The sequence below is a fragment of the Vipera ursinii genome (genome assembly GCF_947247035.1).
Source record: "Vipera ursinii genome assembly, chromosome: 3".
In the NCBI taxonomy this organism is placed as follows: Eukaryota; Metazoa; Chordata; class Lepidosauria; order Squamata; family Viperidae; genus Vipera; species Vipera ursinii.
The window spans coordinates 9,477,826-9,495,026 of record NC_139516.1 but is presented as its reverse complement, the minus strand read 5'-3'; the positions used below and the strand labels follow the sequence as shown (position 1 = coordinate 9,495,026).

Sequence of the window (17,201 nt, the reverse complement as noted above, 5' to 3'; positions counted from 1 at the left end):
GGCCGGGGGGAAGACACCCATCCGAGCAAATCACCCCCAAAATAAGCCCTGATGCGTCTTTTGGAGCAAAAAAAATTATATAAGACCAGGTCTTATTTTTGGGGAAACATGGTATGTATATATGTATGTATGTATGTATGTATGTAATAATAATAATAATAATGTTGGAACGGACCTTGGAGGTCATCTAGTCCAACACCCTGCTCAGGCAGGAAATATGTATGTATGTATGTAAAGGTAAAGGTTCCCCCGCACGTGCGTGCTAGTCATTTCCGACTCTAGGGGCCATTTCAAAGCCGAAGAGCCAGCGCTTGTCCGAGGACGTCTCTGTGGTCATGTGGCCGGCATGACTGGACGCCAAAGGCACACGGAACGCTGTTACCTTCCCACTGTAGTGGTCCCTATTTTTCTACTTGCATTTTTACGTGCTTCCGAACTGCTAGGTTGGCAGAAGCTAGGACGAGTAACAGGCGCTCACTCTGTTATGCAGCACTCGGGATTCGACCCGCCAAACTGCCGACCTTCTGATCGACAAGCTCAGTGTCCTAACCCACTGAGCCACCGCATCCCTGTCTGTCTGTCTGTCTGTCTGTCTGTCTGTCTGTATGTATAAATAACTCCAGGTGGCAAATATACATAATACTCTTTCCTCCTCCTATTTTCCCCACAACAACAACCTGTGAGGCAAGTTGGGCTGAGAGTGACTGGACCAAGGTCCCCACGCCAGGTTTCATAGTTAAGGCAGAACTAGAATTCAGTCAGGGTCAGCGAGTACCTGTATAGATTTCTTGTTTTGACTTCTGCTCTCTTCAGGGAGAGCTAGCCAGACCCTCAAGCTGTTTCCATGGTTTGTTTGTTTTTTGGAAAGGACAAAGTAGGTGTCTCAAACTCTTCCCCTTGACTATAAACCATGATTTCTTCTGGTTCGAGAGGATTCAAGCTCGGAAACCACAATAAAAGGAAGCATAAAAGAAATGTTTACAATTCAAGTGTTCCCCTTGGCAATGAAGAGCCAAACAATTCAGCAGCCTCATAGACCAGCACATTTATTCTGTTCACAATAAGCCAGAATTCTCATAAATTCTGGCTTATCAGGATGCCGAAACACCCCCATGATGTATGTTCCACTTGGAATGGAATGAAAGAAACATGTCAGCTGTCCTTTCACTAAAGCCTCTGAGTGGGAAAAACACAGCCTCTTCCGAGATTCAGTAGCAAAATCTGAAGTAACACTTCCAAGGATGATCTTCCTATTCAGAACTCGAAATAAAAAAGCAGTTTTCAGGAATCCTGGACTCGTTCATTGCTCTGGCAGCCGGATTTACCGAAAAAGTCAGCCCGTTCAAAAGAAGCAGGACACAAACTTCTTTTGAAACTCAAACTCTCAGTCTGGCTGAAAGTTGGAAACTAAGGCTGGGCAATTCTATTGCTTAGGAAGTTGTGCCAATTCACACCCTTCACTCCGAGTCCAGTCTGGGGACCTTAATAGCCAAGGAGGTCATCTGAATACAGATAGTCCTCGACTTATGACCACAATTGAGCTCAAAATTTCCATTGCTAAGCAAGGCAGTTGCTAAGTGAGTTTTACGATCTTCTTTGGCCACAGTTGTTAAGCGGATCGTTGCAGTTGTTAAATGAATCATGGGGTCATTAAACAAATCTGGCTTACCCCACTGACTTTGCTTGTCGGAAGCCAGCTGCGAAGGTGCCAATGATCAGGACAGCGCAACTGCCATAAATACAGGCCTGTTGCCAAGCGTCTGAATTTTGCTCGCGTGACCGTGGGAATGCTGCAACGGTCGTTAAGTATGAAAACTGGTCAAAAGTCACTTTTTTCAGCATCACTGTAACCTCAAACAATCACTAAGCTAATGGTTGTAAGTTGAGGACTAGTTGTAAAGGGTCAGCATCAATTGTTCACACACACTACCTTATGTTGGTTGACATTCTGCCCAATGAACAATAACACAGATGGAAGAGCAGAGGCAGCAAATAATAATAATAATAATAATAATAATAATAATAATAATAATAATAATAATAATAATAATAATAATAATATAATTTGGAAGGGACCTTGGAGGTCATCTAATCCAACCCTTTGCTCAGGCAGGAAACCCTATACCTGTGGTGGCGAACCTATGGCACGGGTGCCACAGGTGGCACGCAGAGCCCTCTCTGTGGGTATGCGCACCGTCACCCCAGTCCTAGGCCTTCAGCTGAGTTTTATAAAACCTTTTTTCTTTAGGCCTCCACCGCCATATGCAAAAAAAAAAGGTTTAATAAATCAATCAATTTCAACTTCTCACGGGCAAAAAAAAAAGATCTTGCAAAGTTGGAATTGATTGATTGAAATTTTTAGTCCCACCCAGTCTGCCGTTACCACCACAGCCATGCCCACCTAATGGACCACGCCTACCCAATGGGCCACACCCACCCAATGGGCCACGCCTACCCAATGGGCCACGCCCACCCGGCACCCGACAATACACAAGTGGGTTTTCGGTTGCCGTTTGGGCACTCAAGTCTCTAAAAGGTTCGCCATCACTGCCCTATACCATTTTAGATAAATGGTTTTCCAGTCTCTTCTTTAAAACTTCCAGTGTAGAATTATCTGTAGCTACTTGTGGTCAGGAAACAGGTGAGGCCAAAGCAGAAAGTATAAGAATAACCAAAAAAAAACCCACCCAGAGTTGGAAGGGACTTTGGAGGTCTTCTAATTCCAACCCTCTGCTCAGGCAGGAAACCCTACACCATTTCAGATAAATGATTGTCCAATCTCTTCTTAGAAATGTCTACTGATAGAGCACAACTTCTGGAGGCAAATTGTAATTCAGGTCTTCTTCAAAAACATGGACCGGTACCGGTCCACAGCATGCTAGCAACCAATCCACACAAACAAGCAAAACCCCATCCATGGGATGCAGGCAGCTTCCGGGTGAGATTCAAGGTACTAGTCATGGTGTTTAAAGCCCTACATGGCAGGGGTCCGGAGTACCTCAGGGAACACCTGCTGCCGGCGTCAACTTCCCTCCGCCCTGTGCGTTCCCACGGAGAGGGCCTCCTCAGGGTGCCACCGGTCAGAGAATGTAGATTGGTGGCCCCCAGGGGGAGATCCTTCTCTGTGGGCACCCCGGAGCTGTGGAATCAGCTACCGGTAGAGCTCCGGACGGCGCCCGATCTTCGCTCCTTTCGCCGCGATCTGAAAACATACCTGTTCGAACAAGCCGGCCTGGCCTGAGGGGGGATTGGTGGGGTTTTACTATCATTTTATTGGGGTTTTATTAATGTATTTATTGTTGGGCATGTATTTAATTACTTTTTAATTTTTGTAGCTTTGTGTTTTATTCTTGCCCTGTACACCGCCCTGAGTCCTTCGGGAGAAGGGCGGTATAGAAATATTAATAAATTAAATTAAATTAAATTACAAAACCACGCACTCTCTGGTCTGTGGAAAAACCTTCTCCACGAAAGCGGTCCCTGGTGCCCAAAAGATTGGGGACCTCTGTTATAGCCCACCAACTTAATTTTAACCTCCTCGAAAATCAGCAGAACTGGTTCATCACCAAAATTTAACTGACTACATAACTACGGTACATGAGAAGACCTGAAAGACCAGGTTAGGGAAATGTTATCCTGGAGAAATCTATGTGGTTGCTAAGAATCAACATCAACTTGTTGGCACATAACTAATCAAAGGAATAAGGAAAAACTAAGAAGGAGTCTATGAGCTCCTTGATGCTCTCTGAACTTGGTTGTTTTCTTGCAGGCATCTCATTACCTGACTAGGTAACTTCATCAGTTCTAGTGAGTGTGTGGTTTGCTCCTGACTTACATTGTATGTACACTGAGAGCTTTATGCACTGGAGACAAATTCCTTGTGTGTCCAGCCATACTTGGCCAACAAAGAATTCTATATACAGTAGCTTGCCCTGTCAGTGTTGGTGGGGTGTGTGGTTTACTCCTTGGCAGTTCTTTGATTAGGCTGCTGTTTATTGCTCGATTGTTTGTCTTCGTTGATACAGTAATTCCTTGATTCGGATATTGTTTACTACTTGATTGTTTGTCTGGTGTTAATCCCTGCTTATCTGGGTGTTGATTGCTGTAAGGAGGTGTGCTGGTCTTTTTGTTTACTGTTTAACCTTTTTATTGTATCTTTTGAACATTGCTCAGAATCTTCTCAAACCACAAGAGGGGCAGCAAATAATGTAATAACAATCATAATAGTAACAGGCAGCTTGGGTGCAATCCGAAAACAATTGGAGCATCCCTTGAACCCCATTGCCACTGAAAAATTCACCATCAGTCAATTGCAAAAGGCAAGCTTCATTTGGAGCATATATCTGCGATGAAGTCTGTAACACTATCAAACATCCACATCTGCCTAGCTCAGGTCCTTGGGAAGAACTCAATAGGTGGATAAAAAATCAGTCCGAACATCCAGCTGACTGTGCCACAAAGAAAAATAATAATGAACATCTGGTTGACTGTGTGACGAACCACAATAATCCATTCTGAACATCTGAACATCTGGCTGACCGGGCAATGAACCATAAGAATAATAATGGTGTGTAAATGTGGTTTATCTCCATGTGTCTGCTGACGGCTGATTTGTCCACGTGCCAAGCTCTGTTTCTGAGTTTAGTTTGGACCACGATGTTCACAGTTTCTCAGTTGGTTGAGTCTGTCCATGTGTTTTTAAATTAAGGAGTTTTCATCATGTCATCTGACTGCTAGATGGTGTTATTGGACTCTGCTAGTCCTCTGCCTGTTGTTCTTCCTAACGGCTGTTACAGTCCTTACACTATGTTGTAGCTGTAGTCCTGTTTTTTCTTCCTGGACTATTGAGTATTTTGGTTTACTTAAGATATTTTGGAGGTTTGGGCTAGTTTGCGTAGCGCTACAGTGATGCTGTGTGTTTGTAATAGTCTCTTGGCTGTATCTGAGATGTTCTCCAGGAATAGCAGCATTATCTTTTTCACAACTTCTGTTGGTTGTGCAGTGTTAGTTTGACTGCTCAGGCACTTTTTGATGAAGTTGAGTGAGCATCCTTCTTGTTGGAAGAAGTTGTATAGATGGTGTGTTTCTTTTTTCTGGTGTCCTGAGTTGCTGCAGTGTGTTTGTGCTCATCTGAATAATGTTCTTACACAGCCCCTCTTGTGGGAAGTTGGGTTGTTACTTTCATACTTTAATAATAAGTTGGAAGGGACCTTGGAGGTCATCTAGTCCAACCCCCTGCTCAGGCAGGAAACCCTATACCATTCCAGACAAATGGTTGTCCAGTCTCTTCTTAAAAACTTCCAGTGTTGGAGCATTCACCGCTTCTGGAGGCAGGTTGTTCCACTGGTTAATTGTTCTAACTGTCAGGAAGTTTCTCCTCAGTTCTAGGTTGCTTCTCTCCTTGACTAGTTTCCATCCGTTGCTTCTTGTCCTGCTTTCAGGTGCTTTGGAGAATAGCTTGACTCCCTCTTCTTTGTGGCAGCCCCTGAGATACTGGAACACTTTGGTAGTAAACACCTGGTTAAGGTGGGTATTTTTTCAATAGACTTGCATTTCAAATTTGCTGCTATTTCCTTTGGTAATGAGAATATCTAGGAAGGGTAATATGTTGTTGCTTCTTCCCTTGTGAATTGTATTTCCTTTGAAGATGTTGACTGTTTCACGTATCTTCTTTGTTGCTGTTAGTTGCAAAGTCGTGTCCGACCTATCGCGACCCCATGGACAACATTCCTCCAGGCCTTCCTGTCCTCTATCACCTTCTGGAGTCCATTTAAGCTCACGCCTACTGCTTCAGTGACTCCATCCAGCCACCTCATTCTCTGTCAGTTGTCCCTTCTTCCTAATTGTCTAGTTGTCCCTTTTTATTATTTTATTTATTTATTTATTTTTATTAGATTTATATACCGCCCTTTCCCGAAGGACTCAGGGCGGTTTACAGGGTATTTAAAACAAGAAATACAAAAGTTAAAAACAATTTAAAAAATTACATCAATCCCTGAAAAAAAAAGTAAAAACCCCAATTAAAATTAAAATTAAAATTCTCAGCCTGGGCCAGAGAGCTCAAAGAGCCAGGTCTTCAGGTCCCGGCGGAATAAACGGAGGTCAGGGGCAGTCCTGAGCTCCACGGGCAGCTGGTTCCAGAGGGCAGGCGCACCCACTGAGAAGGCCCTCCCTCTGGGTGTTATCCGCCGGCAATCTTTTACCGGCAGCACCCTGAGCAGAGCCTCCCTGTGGGAGCGCACTGGACGAAGGGAACTTGATGCTGGTATCATCTATATACTGAATCCAGGCTTTTGGTTACATGGATGGGAGCGCTATAGTTTTAAAATGCTGCAATACAGTCTCTGCTATGAGTCCTAAGAGTAGTGATCTCATGGGTGTTCCTCTGATTTGTTGGTATATTTGTCCATCAAACCAAAAGTAGACCACATATGAAAATACTATAGAATGCAGGTTATCCACCCTCTTTCTAAATTACCATGTATTGTAATCTAAACCACTTGTCCAACTGACAAGGTATGTTCTATATGAAGTTGCAAACCAACGTATAGGTGAGCTGACTGTTTACTGGAGATTTCAAGTTGCTGAAGTTATGGTCGCTTATTACCAGAATTAATTTTCTTTCAGTTGAGTTCCATTCCTGGTGACTTCACGGAGAAAACCTCGATTATTATTTTTTTCTTAGCAACAACATAAAAGTCGTTTGACCCTTCTAGGAATTTTTTTCCCCAGTTTACCAATGCAACCCTCGTGTACGGTGTTCCCTAGAAGTTTCCTCTCAGGCAGCAACATAGAAATCCAATGAATGAATGACTCAAACAATCTGGCCTCAACCTGCTCAGCTTCCGAAGCTAGAGAACCACCAAACCGGTTTGGTAAAAGCATCCGTTCCAGAGAAACAAAGACCACCCTGTGCTTTGTTATGGTTACCTCTCCACTTCTTTGTGAGAACAGTTGTTTTATCTGTGAGTACAACCTGGTCCTCCTCACCCACCCAGGTGCATTCTAGAAAGAGTGCAGAGAAGAGCAACACAGATGGATTAGGGAGAGACACTGTATAAAGAATGGTTGCAGGAACTGAGTTTGTTTAGTCTACTGAAAAGAAGAACTAGGCAGACATGACAAACACAAGGCCCGGGGGTCAGATCCGGCCCGCGAAGTGGTTTCATGCAGCCCGCGAAGCCATCCTGGAAACAGTGAGGGAACGGCCCCCACTGCCTTGGCCCTGGCCCAGAGACCCTCCTTCTGTCAGAGACCCTCAGATCTGTCCCACTCCTGCCCAGGCCCCCATAGGCGCCCTTCATGCGAACGATGTAGAGCTGGCCACGCCCACCCAGTAGGACATACACACTCTAGCCACGCCCACCCAGTAGGCCACGCCCACCCAGGCCATACCCACCCGGCCCCCTGAGGGCAACCGCAATGCTGATGCGGCCCTCAGTGAAATTGAGTTTGACACCCCTGAACTAGGGGGTGACATGTTAGCAGTGTTCCAATATCTGAGGGGCTGCCACAAGGAGGAGGGTCCGCCTATTCTCCAAAGAACCTGAAGGCAGGACAAGAAGCAATGGATGGAAACTAATCAAGGAGAGAAGCAACCTAGAACCGTGGTGGCGAACCTATGGCACGCGTGCCACAGGTGGCACGCAGAGCCATCTCCATGGGCACGTGCACTGTTCAACAATTTCAACTTCTCGCGGGGAAAAAAAAGATCTTGCAAAGTTGGAATTGATTGACTGAACTTTTTAGTCCCACCCCAGTCTGCAGTTACCACTGCAGCCACGCCCACCCCATGGGCCACACCCACCCAATGGGCCACGCCCACCCGGCGCCCTACGATACATAAGTGGGTTTTGGGTTGCCATTTGGGCACTCGGACTCTAAAAGGTTCGCCATCACTGACCTAGAACTAAGGAGAAATTTCATGGGAGTGAGAACAGTTAACCAGTGGAACAGCCTGCCTCCAGAAGTTGTAGGTGCTCCATCACTGAAGGTTTTTAAGAGGAGATTGGACAGCCATTTGTCTGGCATGTATAGGGTCACCTGCTTGAGGAGGGGGCTGGGCTAGAAGACCCCCCCCTAAGGCCCGTTCCAACTCCGTTATTCTGTTATGATAACAGTGTCCCCTCATTTGAGGGACAGCCACAAAGAAGGGGTGGGGGGGGTGTTCAACCTATTTTTACAAAGTACCAGAAGGCAGGAGAAGAAACAGTGGAAAAATTTCCTAACAATGAGAACAATTAACCAGCAGGAACAAGTTGCCTCCAGTAGCTGTGGATGCTCCATCACTGGCGGTTTTTAACAAGAAATTATTTAGCCATTCCTCTGAAATGATATAGGGTCTCCTGCATGAGCGGTGTGTGTGTGTGTGTGTGTGTGTGTGTGTGTGTGTGTGTATGAGAAGGTCCCTTTAAGGTCCCTTCCAACTCTGATATTCTGTCAACTGGGATCTTAGCTGCTTCCTACTCCAGGAGCAAAGGCAGAAGTCCAGCTGCTTTGATTCGTCTTCTCCCACCGGGGAAGGTTTCCGATTCCATTTCTTTCCCAACTACTGTAATTGCCCTTACAAGATTTACAACAACTCTGGGAAATCAGAGCTTAGTGGTTCACACTCTCCTGCTCCTTCTTTTAACAAGTCCCCTTCCGCAACTGGGATCTCTCCATCCAGATGTTCAGGATTGTTAGCATTTTGACAAGCACCAGCTCTTGAAGAGTGGCACCCTTCTGCCAGCCACATTCCTGGGATAATTCTTGTCCCCGGGGTGCTTGTGGTAAGGGCCCCTTTGAAACAGACATTTGCTTAGACATAAGCCTGTAATAACTGTTTATCTTTTAACACACCCTCGGCTCCCACCCACATTCCTGCAAACAATTTGAGGGCTTCATTATATCAAGATTCTCAAAATTCAACCCACTCCGCTTAAGTTGGACAAACAGAAAAATCCCTTCCCCCCCCTCCAAGCACTATGAGATAAGCATTGTTGCAGTACATGGGGCACAGCTAAGTGTGCTTTTTTTTAAAAAAAAATTCCAGTCTGGGGTTCACCTTTCTTGCAGAGCGTTTAGAAAATGATCAAATCTCGGAACAAATGGAACGCCTATAAATCTGTTACAGTACAAGGAATGCTGATATTATACCACCATCTTCAATTCTTTTTTTTTTAAAAAAAATAACGTATTGCTTCTCTCTGAGCTGTTTATTTATTAGGGTTTTATCCTGCCTTTTATTATTTTATTATAAGTAAGTGCAGGTGGTGAACATAGTTAATACTCTTTCCCTTGCTATTTTCCCCACAACAATAACCCTGCGAGGTGGGTTGGGGTGAAAGTGATTCACTGGTCCAAAGTCACCTGTTGGTTTTCATGCAGAACTAGAATTTAGAGTCTCCTGCAGATTGGCCCAAAGCCACCTCGTGAGCTTTCACATCTTAAGATGGGACTGGAACTTGTGGTCTCCTTCTGATGGGACCAAAGTCACCCACCAGCTTTCATGCCCCAGGCGGGACTAGAACTCACAGTCTCCTGGTTATTGGCCCAAAGTCACACAACTAGCTTTTGTGCCTAAAACAGGACTAGAACTCATGGTCTCTCGGTTTGTAGGCCAGTACCTTAAGAATTATACCTCTGCTGATCAGATTTGAAAAGATGCAAGGTGGAAATATTACATAAAATCATTTATAATACATAATACAAAACGTAAGCATTTTCATTTGCATTAGGTTGATCTCTGAACATTTTTCTAGCGGGGCACATCATAAAAGTAACTATTTTGTATAGAAAGTTGCAAGTTAGATGACTCTTGTGTAAGGCTCATTTCATTCTATCTCAAAGCCTTGAAATGTTGATAAAGACAATTTCCTTTATTTAACTTCTCTTTTCTCCAACTGTCTACTGCTGCTTTAACCTGGCACATTCTGAGGTCTTTACAGAATATCCAGGTAAGCGACTCAATGCAATAATCAATTCAAAAAAGTGCTTAGAACCGTAGCTACTTCAACTTAAAGCCAAGTTGCTTCCCTGCCCACAATGGGGCTAAGTTACAATATGGACATGGGAGTCCTCTGAATAGCTGAGAAAAGCAACATACGTATGTATAATTACAGTTATTAAACAGAACTAATGAAATGGATCAATTTGTTTTTGCCATCCCTATGCTTCTTTAAAAAGTACTCTGTACGTGCAAAATATGTCACCCTAGCAATATCTGTCAGGCTTAAATGTTTTCAATCTCAGCAGAAAACTTTAGCAAGGATTTTTTTCTTCCCATTCAACAAGTCCAAACATATTTTGTGCTGAACAGCATGCCATTCTACTCCTAAGTCTGAACACCCTGTAATAACATACCCGCAGTCATAGTGCTCAAGGAGCCAATTCTATCTACCACCCTCCAACCTTTTGAGAGAGCAAATCCTTCCTCCCATTTCTCTAGAGTTTTGATTATAATTTTTCTCCCTCACTTAGTTAACCAGACCAGAAATTCAGCTTGGCAAAGTGATTTCCTGGACTTTCTCCGATAAATGTTGAGCGAGGAGCACGAGGGACCCTTTTCAGATAGGAAAGTTAGCAAATGCGAAAAATCCCTTTTATAAAGCAATGAACAAAAAGGGCACCTGAGAACCTTAACAGATACAAAGGGTACGTTGAAAAGCCACAATCACCAAAAGAGGGTGTGTGTATATGCCTGTCTTATAAGTGGAAATCAGTTCAGAAGTGAAGAAAATTGGAAGATAAATGTAATCTGGATGGATGGATGAGGGAAGGGAAGGGAAGGGGTGGCAAGGAGCAAGGAGAAGGAAGGAAGGAAGGAAGGAGAAGGGAAGGAGTGGCAAGGAAAAGGAAGGAAGGAAGGAAGGAAGGAAGGAAGGAAGGAAGGGGAAGGAGTGGAAAGGAAAAGGAAGGAAGGAAGGAAGGAAGGAAGGAAGGAAGGAAGGAAGGGGAAGGAGTGGCAAGGAAAAGGTAGGAAGGAAGGAAGGGAAGAAATGGCAAGGAGAAGGAAGGAAGGGGAAGGGAAGGAGTGGCAAGGAAAAGGAAGGAAGGAAGGAAGGAAGGAAGGAAGGAAGGAAGGAAGGAAGGGAAGAAGTGGCAAGGAGAAGGAAGAAAGGAAGGAAGGGGAAGGAGTGGCAAGGAAAAGGAAGGAAGGGAAGAAATGGCAAGGGAAGGAGTGGCAAGGAAAAGGAAGGAAGGAAGGAAGGAAGGAAGGGAAGAAATGGCAAGGAGAAGGAAGAAAGGAAGGAAGGGGAAGGAGTGGCAAGGAAAAGGAAGGAAAAAAAGAAATGGCAAGGAGAAGGAAGGAAGGGGAAGGGAAGGAGTGGCAAGGAAAAGGAAGGAAGGAAGGAAGGAAGGAAGGAAGGAAGGAAGGAAGGAAGGAAGGAAGGAAGGAAATGGCAAGGAGAAGGAAGAAAGGAAGGGGAAGGGAAGGAGTGGCAAGGAAAAGGAAGGAAGGGAAGAAATGGCAAGGAGAAGGAAGGAAGGAAGGAAGGAGTGGCAAGGAAAAGGAAGGAAGGGAAGAAATGGCAAGGAGAAGGAAGGAAGGAAGGAAGGAGTGGCAAGGAAAAGGAAGGAAGGAAGAAATGGCAAGGAGAAGGAAGGAAGGAAGGAAGGAAGGAAGGAAGGAAGGAAGGAAGGAAGGAAGGAAGGAAGGAAGGAAGGAAGGAAGGAAGGAAGTTACCCAAAGTCCTAACTGCCTGGACAAGCGGAGGGGGGGAGGCAGCGAGCTGGAAAAGCGAGGTAATTCGAGGCACGGCTTTCACGCATTCATGAAAAGGGGAACAAGATCTGAAGTTGGGCTGAGTCTGCTTTTCAGCCAGGCTTCTTTTCCTTGCCAAAACCCTCCAACTCCGATATTCCCATCGCGACCCTCCGGGGGTCGTTATCTCCGTCCAGGAAACCCGCGCGGAGGACGGCAGGCTCTCCGCTCCAAAACAGCACCGCCGACACACACACCCCCGACCCAAACCCAGCCCCACGCTTGTTGCAGCCGTTCCTTTCCCCCTTCCTCACCCCTACAACCTCCCCCACCCACCCACCCACCCAAACACCCCCCCGGCAGGGAAGCGCTCTAACCTGGATGGTCTGGTTGGGCTCCCCTCCGGAGAGCGGCCCTCCCACGAGCTTGCAATACAAATCCTCCACCGGGCGCGGGGGGTTCCGTCCGCCGGCTTCCTCCTGGCCGCAGGTGGCGGTGGCCGAGATCTTGGTCCCTTCGGCCAGGTTGAAGTAAGGCGGGTGCAAGCTGTAGCCGTTCACGTCGGCCTGGAAGGAGACCGGCTGACCCGACGAAGCCCCCAGCAGAGCCAAGAGCAGCAGCGGCGGCAGCGGCCCCGGGCACCGGAGCCCAGCAACGGGCACCGCCGGCCGGCTCGCCATGTTGTTGTTGTTTTCTCCCGGGGACTTTGGCCGCCGGGAGCTTCCAAGCGCCGGAGGAGGAGGAGGAGGCCGCTCGGGCTGACCCCGCATCCCGGCCCAAAAGACCGCCAAAAGAAGCTCCTAAGCCGGCGGGGTGTGTGGAAGAGATAGGCGCCGGCAGCTCGGCGGAGTCGAGCCAAGTTGCAACCTGCGGCGGGAGGAGCCTCCCCAAACGAGCGCTCCTCCTCGTAGGGCAGGGGTCTTCAAACCTGGCCCTTTTATGACTTGTGGACTTCAACTCCCAGAATTCCTCAGCCAGCGAAGCTGGCTGAGGAATTCTGGGACTTGAAGTCCACAAGTCATAAAAGGGCCAGGTTTGAAGACCCCTGTACGACGTAGGGCGACCGCCGCTCGGTAAGCAGCTCGGCGCGGTTCCTTCTCTCGCAGCTCGCAACGACGGCGGCGGAGGCGGCCCCGGGAGGGAAGTGGTGCTGGAGGGGGTGGGTGGGTGGGTGAGGGACGGGCCACGCGGGGATTAGTCCTGCCGGAGGCTGCCCATTGTTGTCGGCCGCCCTTCGCGGCTCTCGTCCTGGCTTAACCCCTTCTGCCCACCGGCCGGGCAGGAAAGGAGGCCACGAGGGAGGGACAAAGAGGGGAAAGCAGCCGCCGGGGATGAAGGTGGGGGAAAAGAGGCGCCTCTTTGGTGCCCTCGATCCCCAAATTCTCTTTTTTTCCCCCTCTTCTCCTTCCCTTTTGCAAACGGCTGAGTAGATGCAAGGATTTTTTTTTATTTTCCCCCTCCTCCGTCCGGGCTGGCCAGTCCTGGCACGCTCGCCTGGGATTGCCTCTGGGCTCCCGGGGGTGGGGGGTGGGGTGGAGGGTGGGGGGTGCAGGAGGGAGGGAGGGAGGGAGGGAGGTGAGGAGGGGGGGAAGGTGGGCGAGTTTGCAGCAAAGCGCGTAGTATCGGGTAGTCCTCGACTTGCAACCATCCGTGAGCCCTAGATTTCTCTTGCTAAGTGAGATATGTGTTAAAGCGAGTTTCGCTGGGGGGGGGGAAACACACACACACACAAACACACACACACTCTCACCCTCACGCTCCCCGCCGTGTTACGCCCTTTCTTGCCCCACTGGTTAAGCCAATCGCTGCAGTCTTAAAAGCGATGAACGGGTCGCTAAGCGAACCCGAGTTGACTTTGCTTGTGAGAAAGTGAGAAGAGGGGGAAATCACGTGACTCCCGGGACACTGCAATTGCCGTGGTAATAAAGAGGAGAGGAGTCCCTTGCCAAGCGGCTGAATTTTGATCGCGTGACCCCGGGGATGCTGCAGTAGTCGTTAAGTGTGAATAATGGGTCACAGGTCACTTTTTTTCACTGCCGTTGTGACTTCGAATGGTCACTAAATGAACTGCTGTAAGTCGAGGACTACCTGTATTGGGGGGGGGAGACATTAAAGACAAGAGGGACGCGGTGGCTCAGTGGGTTAGGACGCTGAGCCTGTCGATCAGAAGGTCGGCAGTTTGGCGGGTCAAATCCCGAGTGCCGCGTAACAGAGTGAGCGCCTGTTACTTGTCCCAGCTTCTGCCAACCTAGCAGTTCGAAAGCACGTAAAAATGCAACTAGAAAAATAGGGACCACTACAGTGGGAAGGTAACAGCGTTCCGTGTGCCTTTGGCGTCTAGTCATGCCGGCCACATGACCACGGAGATGTCCTCGGACAAGCGCTGGCTCTTCGGCTTTGAAAGGGAGATGAGCACTGGCCCCTAGAGTCGGAAACAACTAGCACGCATGTGCGGGGGAACCTTTACCTTTACCTTTATTAAAGACAATCTTGCAATTAGAGAGAAAAATGACACACACACACACACACACACACACACACCCTCCACTCTGATTTGGCTCTATATTTTTGAACACAGAATATTTGGATTCAGAAGGAGAGATGTTCTTCCTGGCTATGGGGTTTTGACCCCGTTGCAGGTGACCCTCAAATACTCTTCAGTTCATTCTAAAATATTTTTTAAGCCTTGAAAAAGGAAGTCATCTAGGGGGAAGCACTAGCCAACCTGGGTTGATCTCACCAAGCAAGTTGGGACACGAATAACGCCTGCATGGGAGATACTGCTAGGTAGGAAATGTGAACTGTAGGCTAGACTTGGGAGTTGGGGGGGTGGGGAAACCAACCTATTGCAATGGAAGTTATTTTTGTTTTCAGGAGCTTAACATTTAAGCTTGAATTGAAGAAGACTTCAGTTACTTTGCTTTGGTTTTTAAAAGGAAGTGCCTAATGCAATTGAATTAGCCAGTTGGGTCCAATGCACCAGGCTAGAAACCAGGAGATTGTGAGTTCTAGTCCACTTTAGGCATAAAAGCTGGCTGGGTGAATTTGAGCCAATCACCAAGAATCTGCATGTACTAGTCCTGCCTTAAGAATGAAAGGCAGCTAGTTGATTTTGGACCAATCACCAGGAGACTGTGAGTTCTAGTTCTGCCTTAGGCATGAAAGCCAACTGGATGATTAATTTAATTTATTTAATTTAATTTATTAGATTTATATACCACCCTTTCCCGAAGGACTCAGGGCGGTTTACAGGGCGTGTAAAATCAAACCAATACAAAATACAAAAGTTAAAAACAATTAAAAAGATTACATTATCCCTGAAAATAAAAACCCCAGTTAAAAATTCTCAGCCTGGGCCGGAGAGCTCAAAAAGCCAAGTCTTCAGGTCCCGGCGGAATGAACGAAGGTCAGGGGCAGTCCTGAGCTCCACGGGCACACCCACCGAGAAGGCCCTCTCCCTGGGTGTTATCTGCCGGCAATCTTTTACCGCTGGCACCCTGAGAAGACCCTCCCTGTGTGAGCGCACTGGACGAAGGGAGCTTGATGCTGGCAGCAGGTGTTCCCTCAAATATCCCGGACCCAAGCCATTCAGGGCTTTATAGGTCATCACCAGCACCTTGAATCTCACCCGGAGGGCAACTGGAAGCCAATGCAGCTCGCGGAGTAGAGGTGTTACATGGGAGTGTCGGGAAACCTCCATGATTAGGCCAATCATCAGGAGGCTGTGAGTTCTAGTTCCGCCTTAGGCATGAAAGCAACTGGATGATTAGGCCAATCATCAAGAGGCTATGAGTTCTAGTTTTGCCTTAGGCATGAAAGCCGACTGGATGGTTAGGCCAATCACCAGGAGGCTGTGAGTTCTAGTCCCGCCTTAGGTATGAAAGCTGGCTGCATTACCTTGGACTAGTCACTCTCTCTCAGTCCAAGCCACCTCACAGGGTTGTTGTTATGGGGAAAATATGAAGAAGGGCCGTTAGATATGTTTGCCATCTTGGGTTATTTATAAAAATAAAGGTGAGTTAAAAAAATCTAAATAAACCTGGGTTTGAATTCTGTGCTACCTGTTGCCAGCTCCTCCAAATTTGATGAGGAAAATCAAGGGTTATAATCAGGGACTGTGTTGCAGGAAGACCAACATAATGTAAATATGATTTGTTATTCTCAACATCTTCACAGGAACACCCACGGCATCTCTGAAAACACCGTGAGACCTTCTGTAGCTGATAATTTTATTTAGAGAAGATTCTCACGTCCCTGAAACACGCATCCAGTCGGCTGTACCCAAAAATGGGGCCCGGCTGGATGCAGATCAGAGACCTGGTTCTCCTTGCATCGTGAGCAGCTCTTCCCAGCTGCTCCCATGTGTCTCAAGGTACCTGAGAAGGATGGAAATCTTTGCAGCTGATGCCAAATTGTGGCCAGGCCAGCAATGGGCCACTCCAAGCCTAAAGTGGATGGAGCCACCACAGGGTAATAATGTGGTTCGCATTCGTATAAAGATACATGACCTGCAAATACAGCCTCTGCTTTGTATCTCCTGAAATACAAATTTTAAAAGTATATTAAGGTCATTGAATCCAATACCTTCTCAATTTCTCTGGGTCATTTTATCTCCCAACAAATGCAGGTAGTCCTCAACTTATAATAGCAATAGCACTTAGACGTATATACCGCTTCACAGTGCTTTACAGCCCTCTCTAAGGGGTTTAGAGAGTCAGCGTCTTGCCCCCCAACAATCCGGGTCCTCGTTTTACCGACCACGGAAGGATGGAAGGCTGAGTCAACCTTGAGCTGGTGAGAATTGAACTGCCGAACTGCTGGCAGCCGGAAGTCAGCAGAAGTAGCCTGCAGAACTGCATTCTAACCACTGCGCCACCACAATCATTCGTTTAGTGACAATTAAAAGTTTATGACAGCACTGAAAAAAGCGACTTATGACCGGGTTTTTTTTACACTTATAACCATTGCAGCATCCTCAAGATCAAAATTCAGGCGCTTGGTAACCGACTCATATTTATGACGGTTGCAGTGTCCCAGGGTCATGGGATCCCCTTTTATGACTTGACAAGCAAAGTCAGTGGAGAAGCCCAATTCACTTAACAGCCATGTTACTCACTTAACAGCTGTAGTGATTCACTTAAGAACTGTGGCGAGAAAGGTCGTAAAATGGGACGGACTCACTTAACAATTGTCTTAGCAATGGAAATTTTGAGCTCTATTGTGGTCGTAAGTTGAGGATAACCTGTAGTTTTACTATATGGAATATATATATTACATATACACATACACACACACACACACACAGTATAAACTTTATATTCAGACATTTCCTTCCTGTAACTTGAAAAGATGATTTTGCATCCTATACTCTGCAATTTTGTACAGGTTTGCATGACTTTCTTTTCAGGATTGAGAAAGCTGCCCTATCAAGGATTTGAAGATGTTATCGTACTGCCTGTGAGGCATCTTTTCTCGAGGCTAAAACAAGGTCAATTCCTTCAGTCACCCTTCATTA

The 17,201-nt window shown here is 46.9% G+C and overlaps 1 protein-coding gene across 1 annotated transcript in view; it reads right to left on the bottom strand.

Moving 5' to 3' along the window:
* LAMA5 (laminin subunit alpha 5) overlaps positions 1-12,690 on the bottom strand; it is a 240,386-nt gene extending 227,696 nt beyond the window's left edge. Inside the window, exon 1 of the mRNA XM_083360813.1 lies at positions 12,064-12,690. Within this exon, the coding sequence (XP_083216939.1) occupies positions 12,064-12,456 (393 nt within the window). The 5' untranslated portion in view covers positions 12,457-12,690. The remainder of the gene's footprint in view (positions 1-12,063) is intronic.
* Between the last annotated feature and the right edge of the window lie 4,511 nt (positions 12,691-17,201).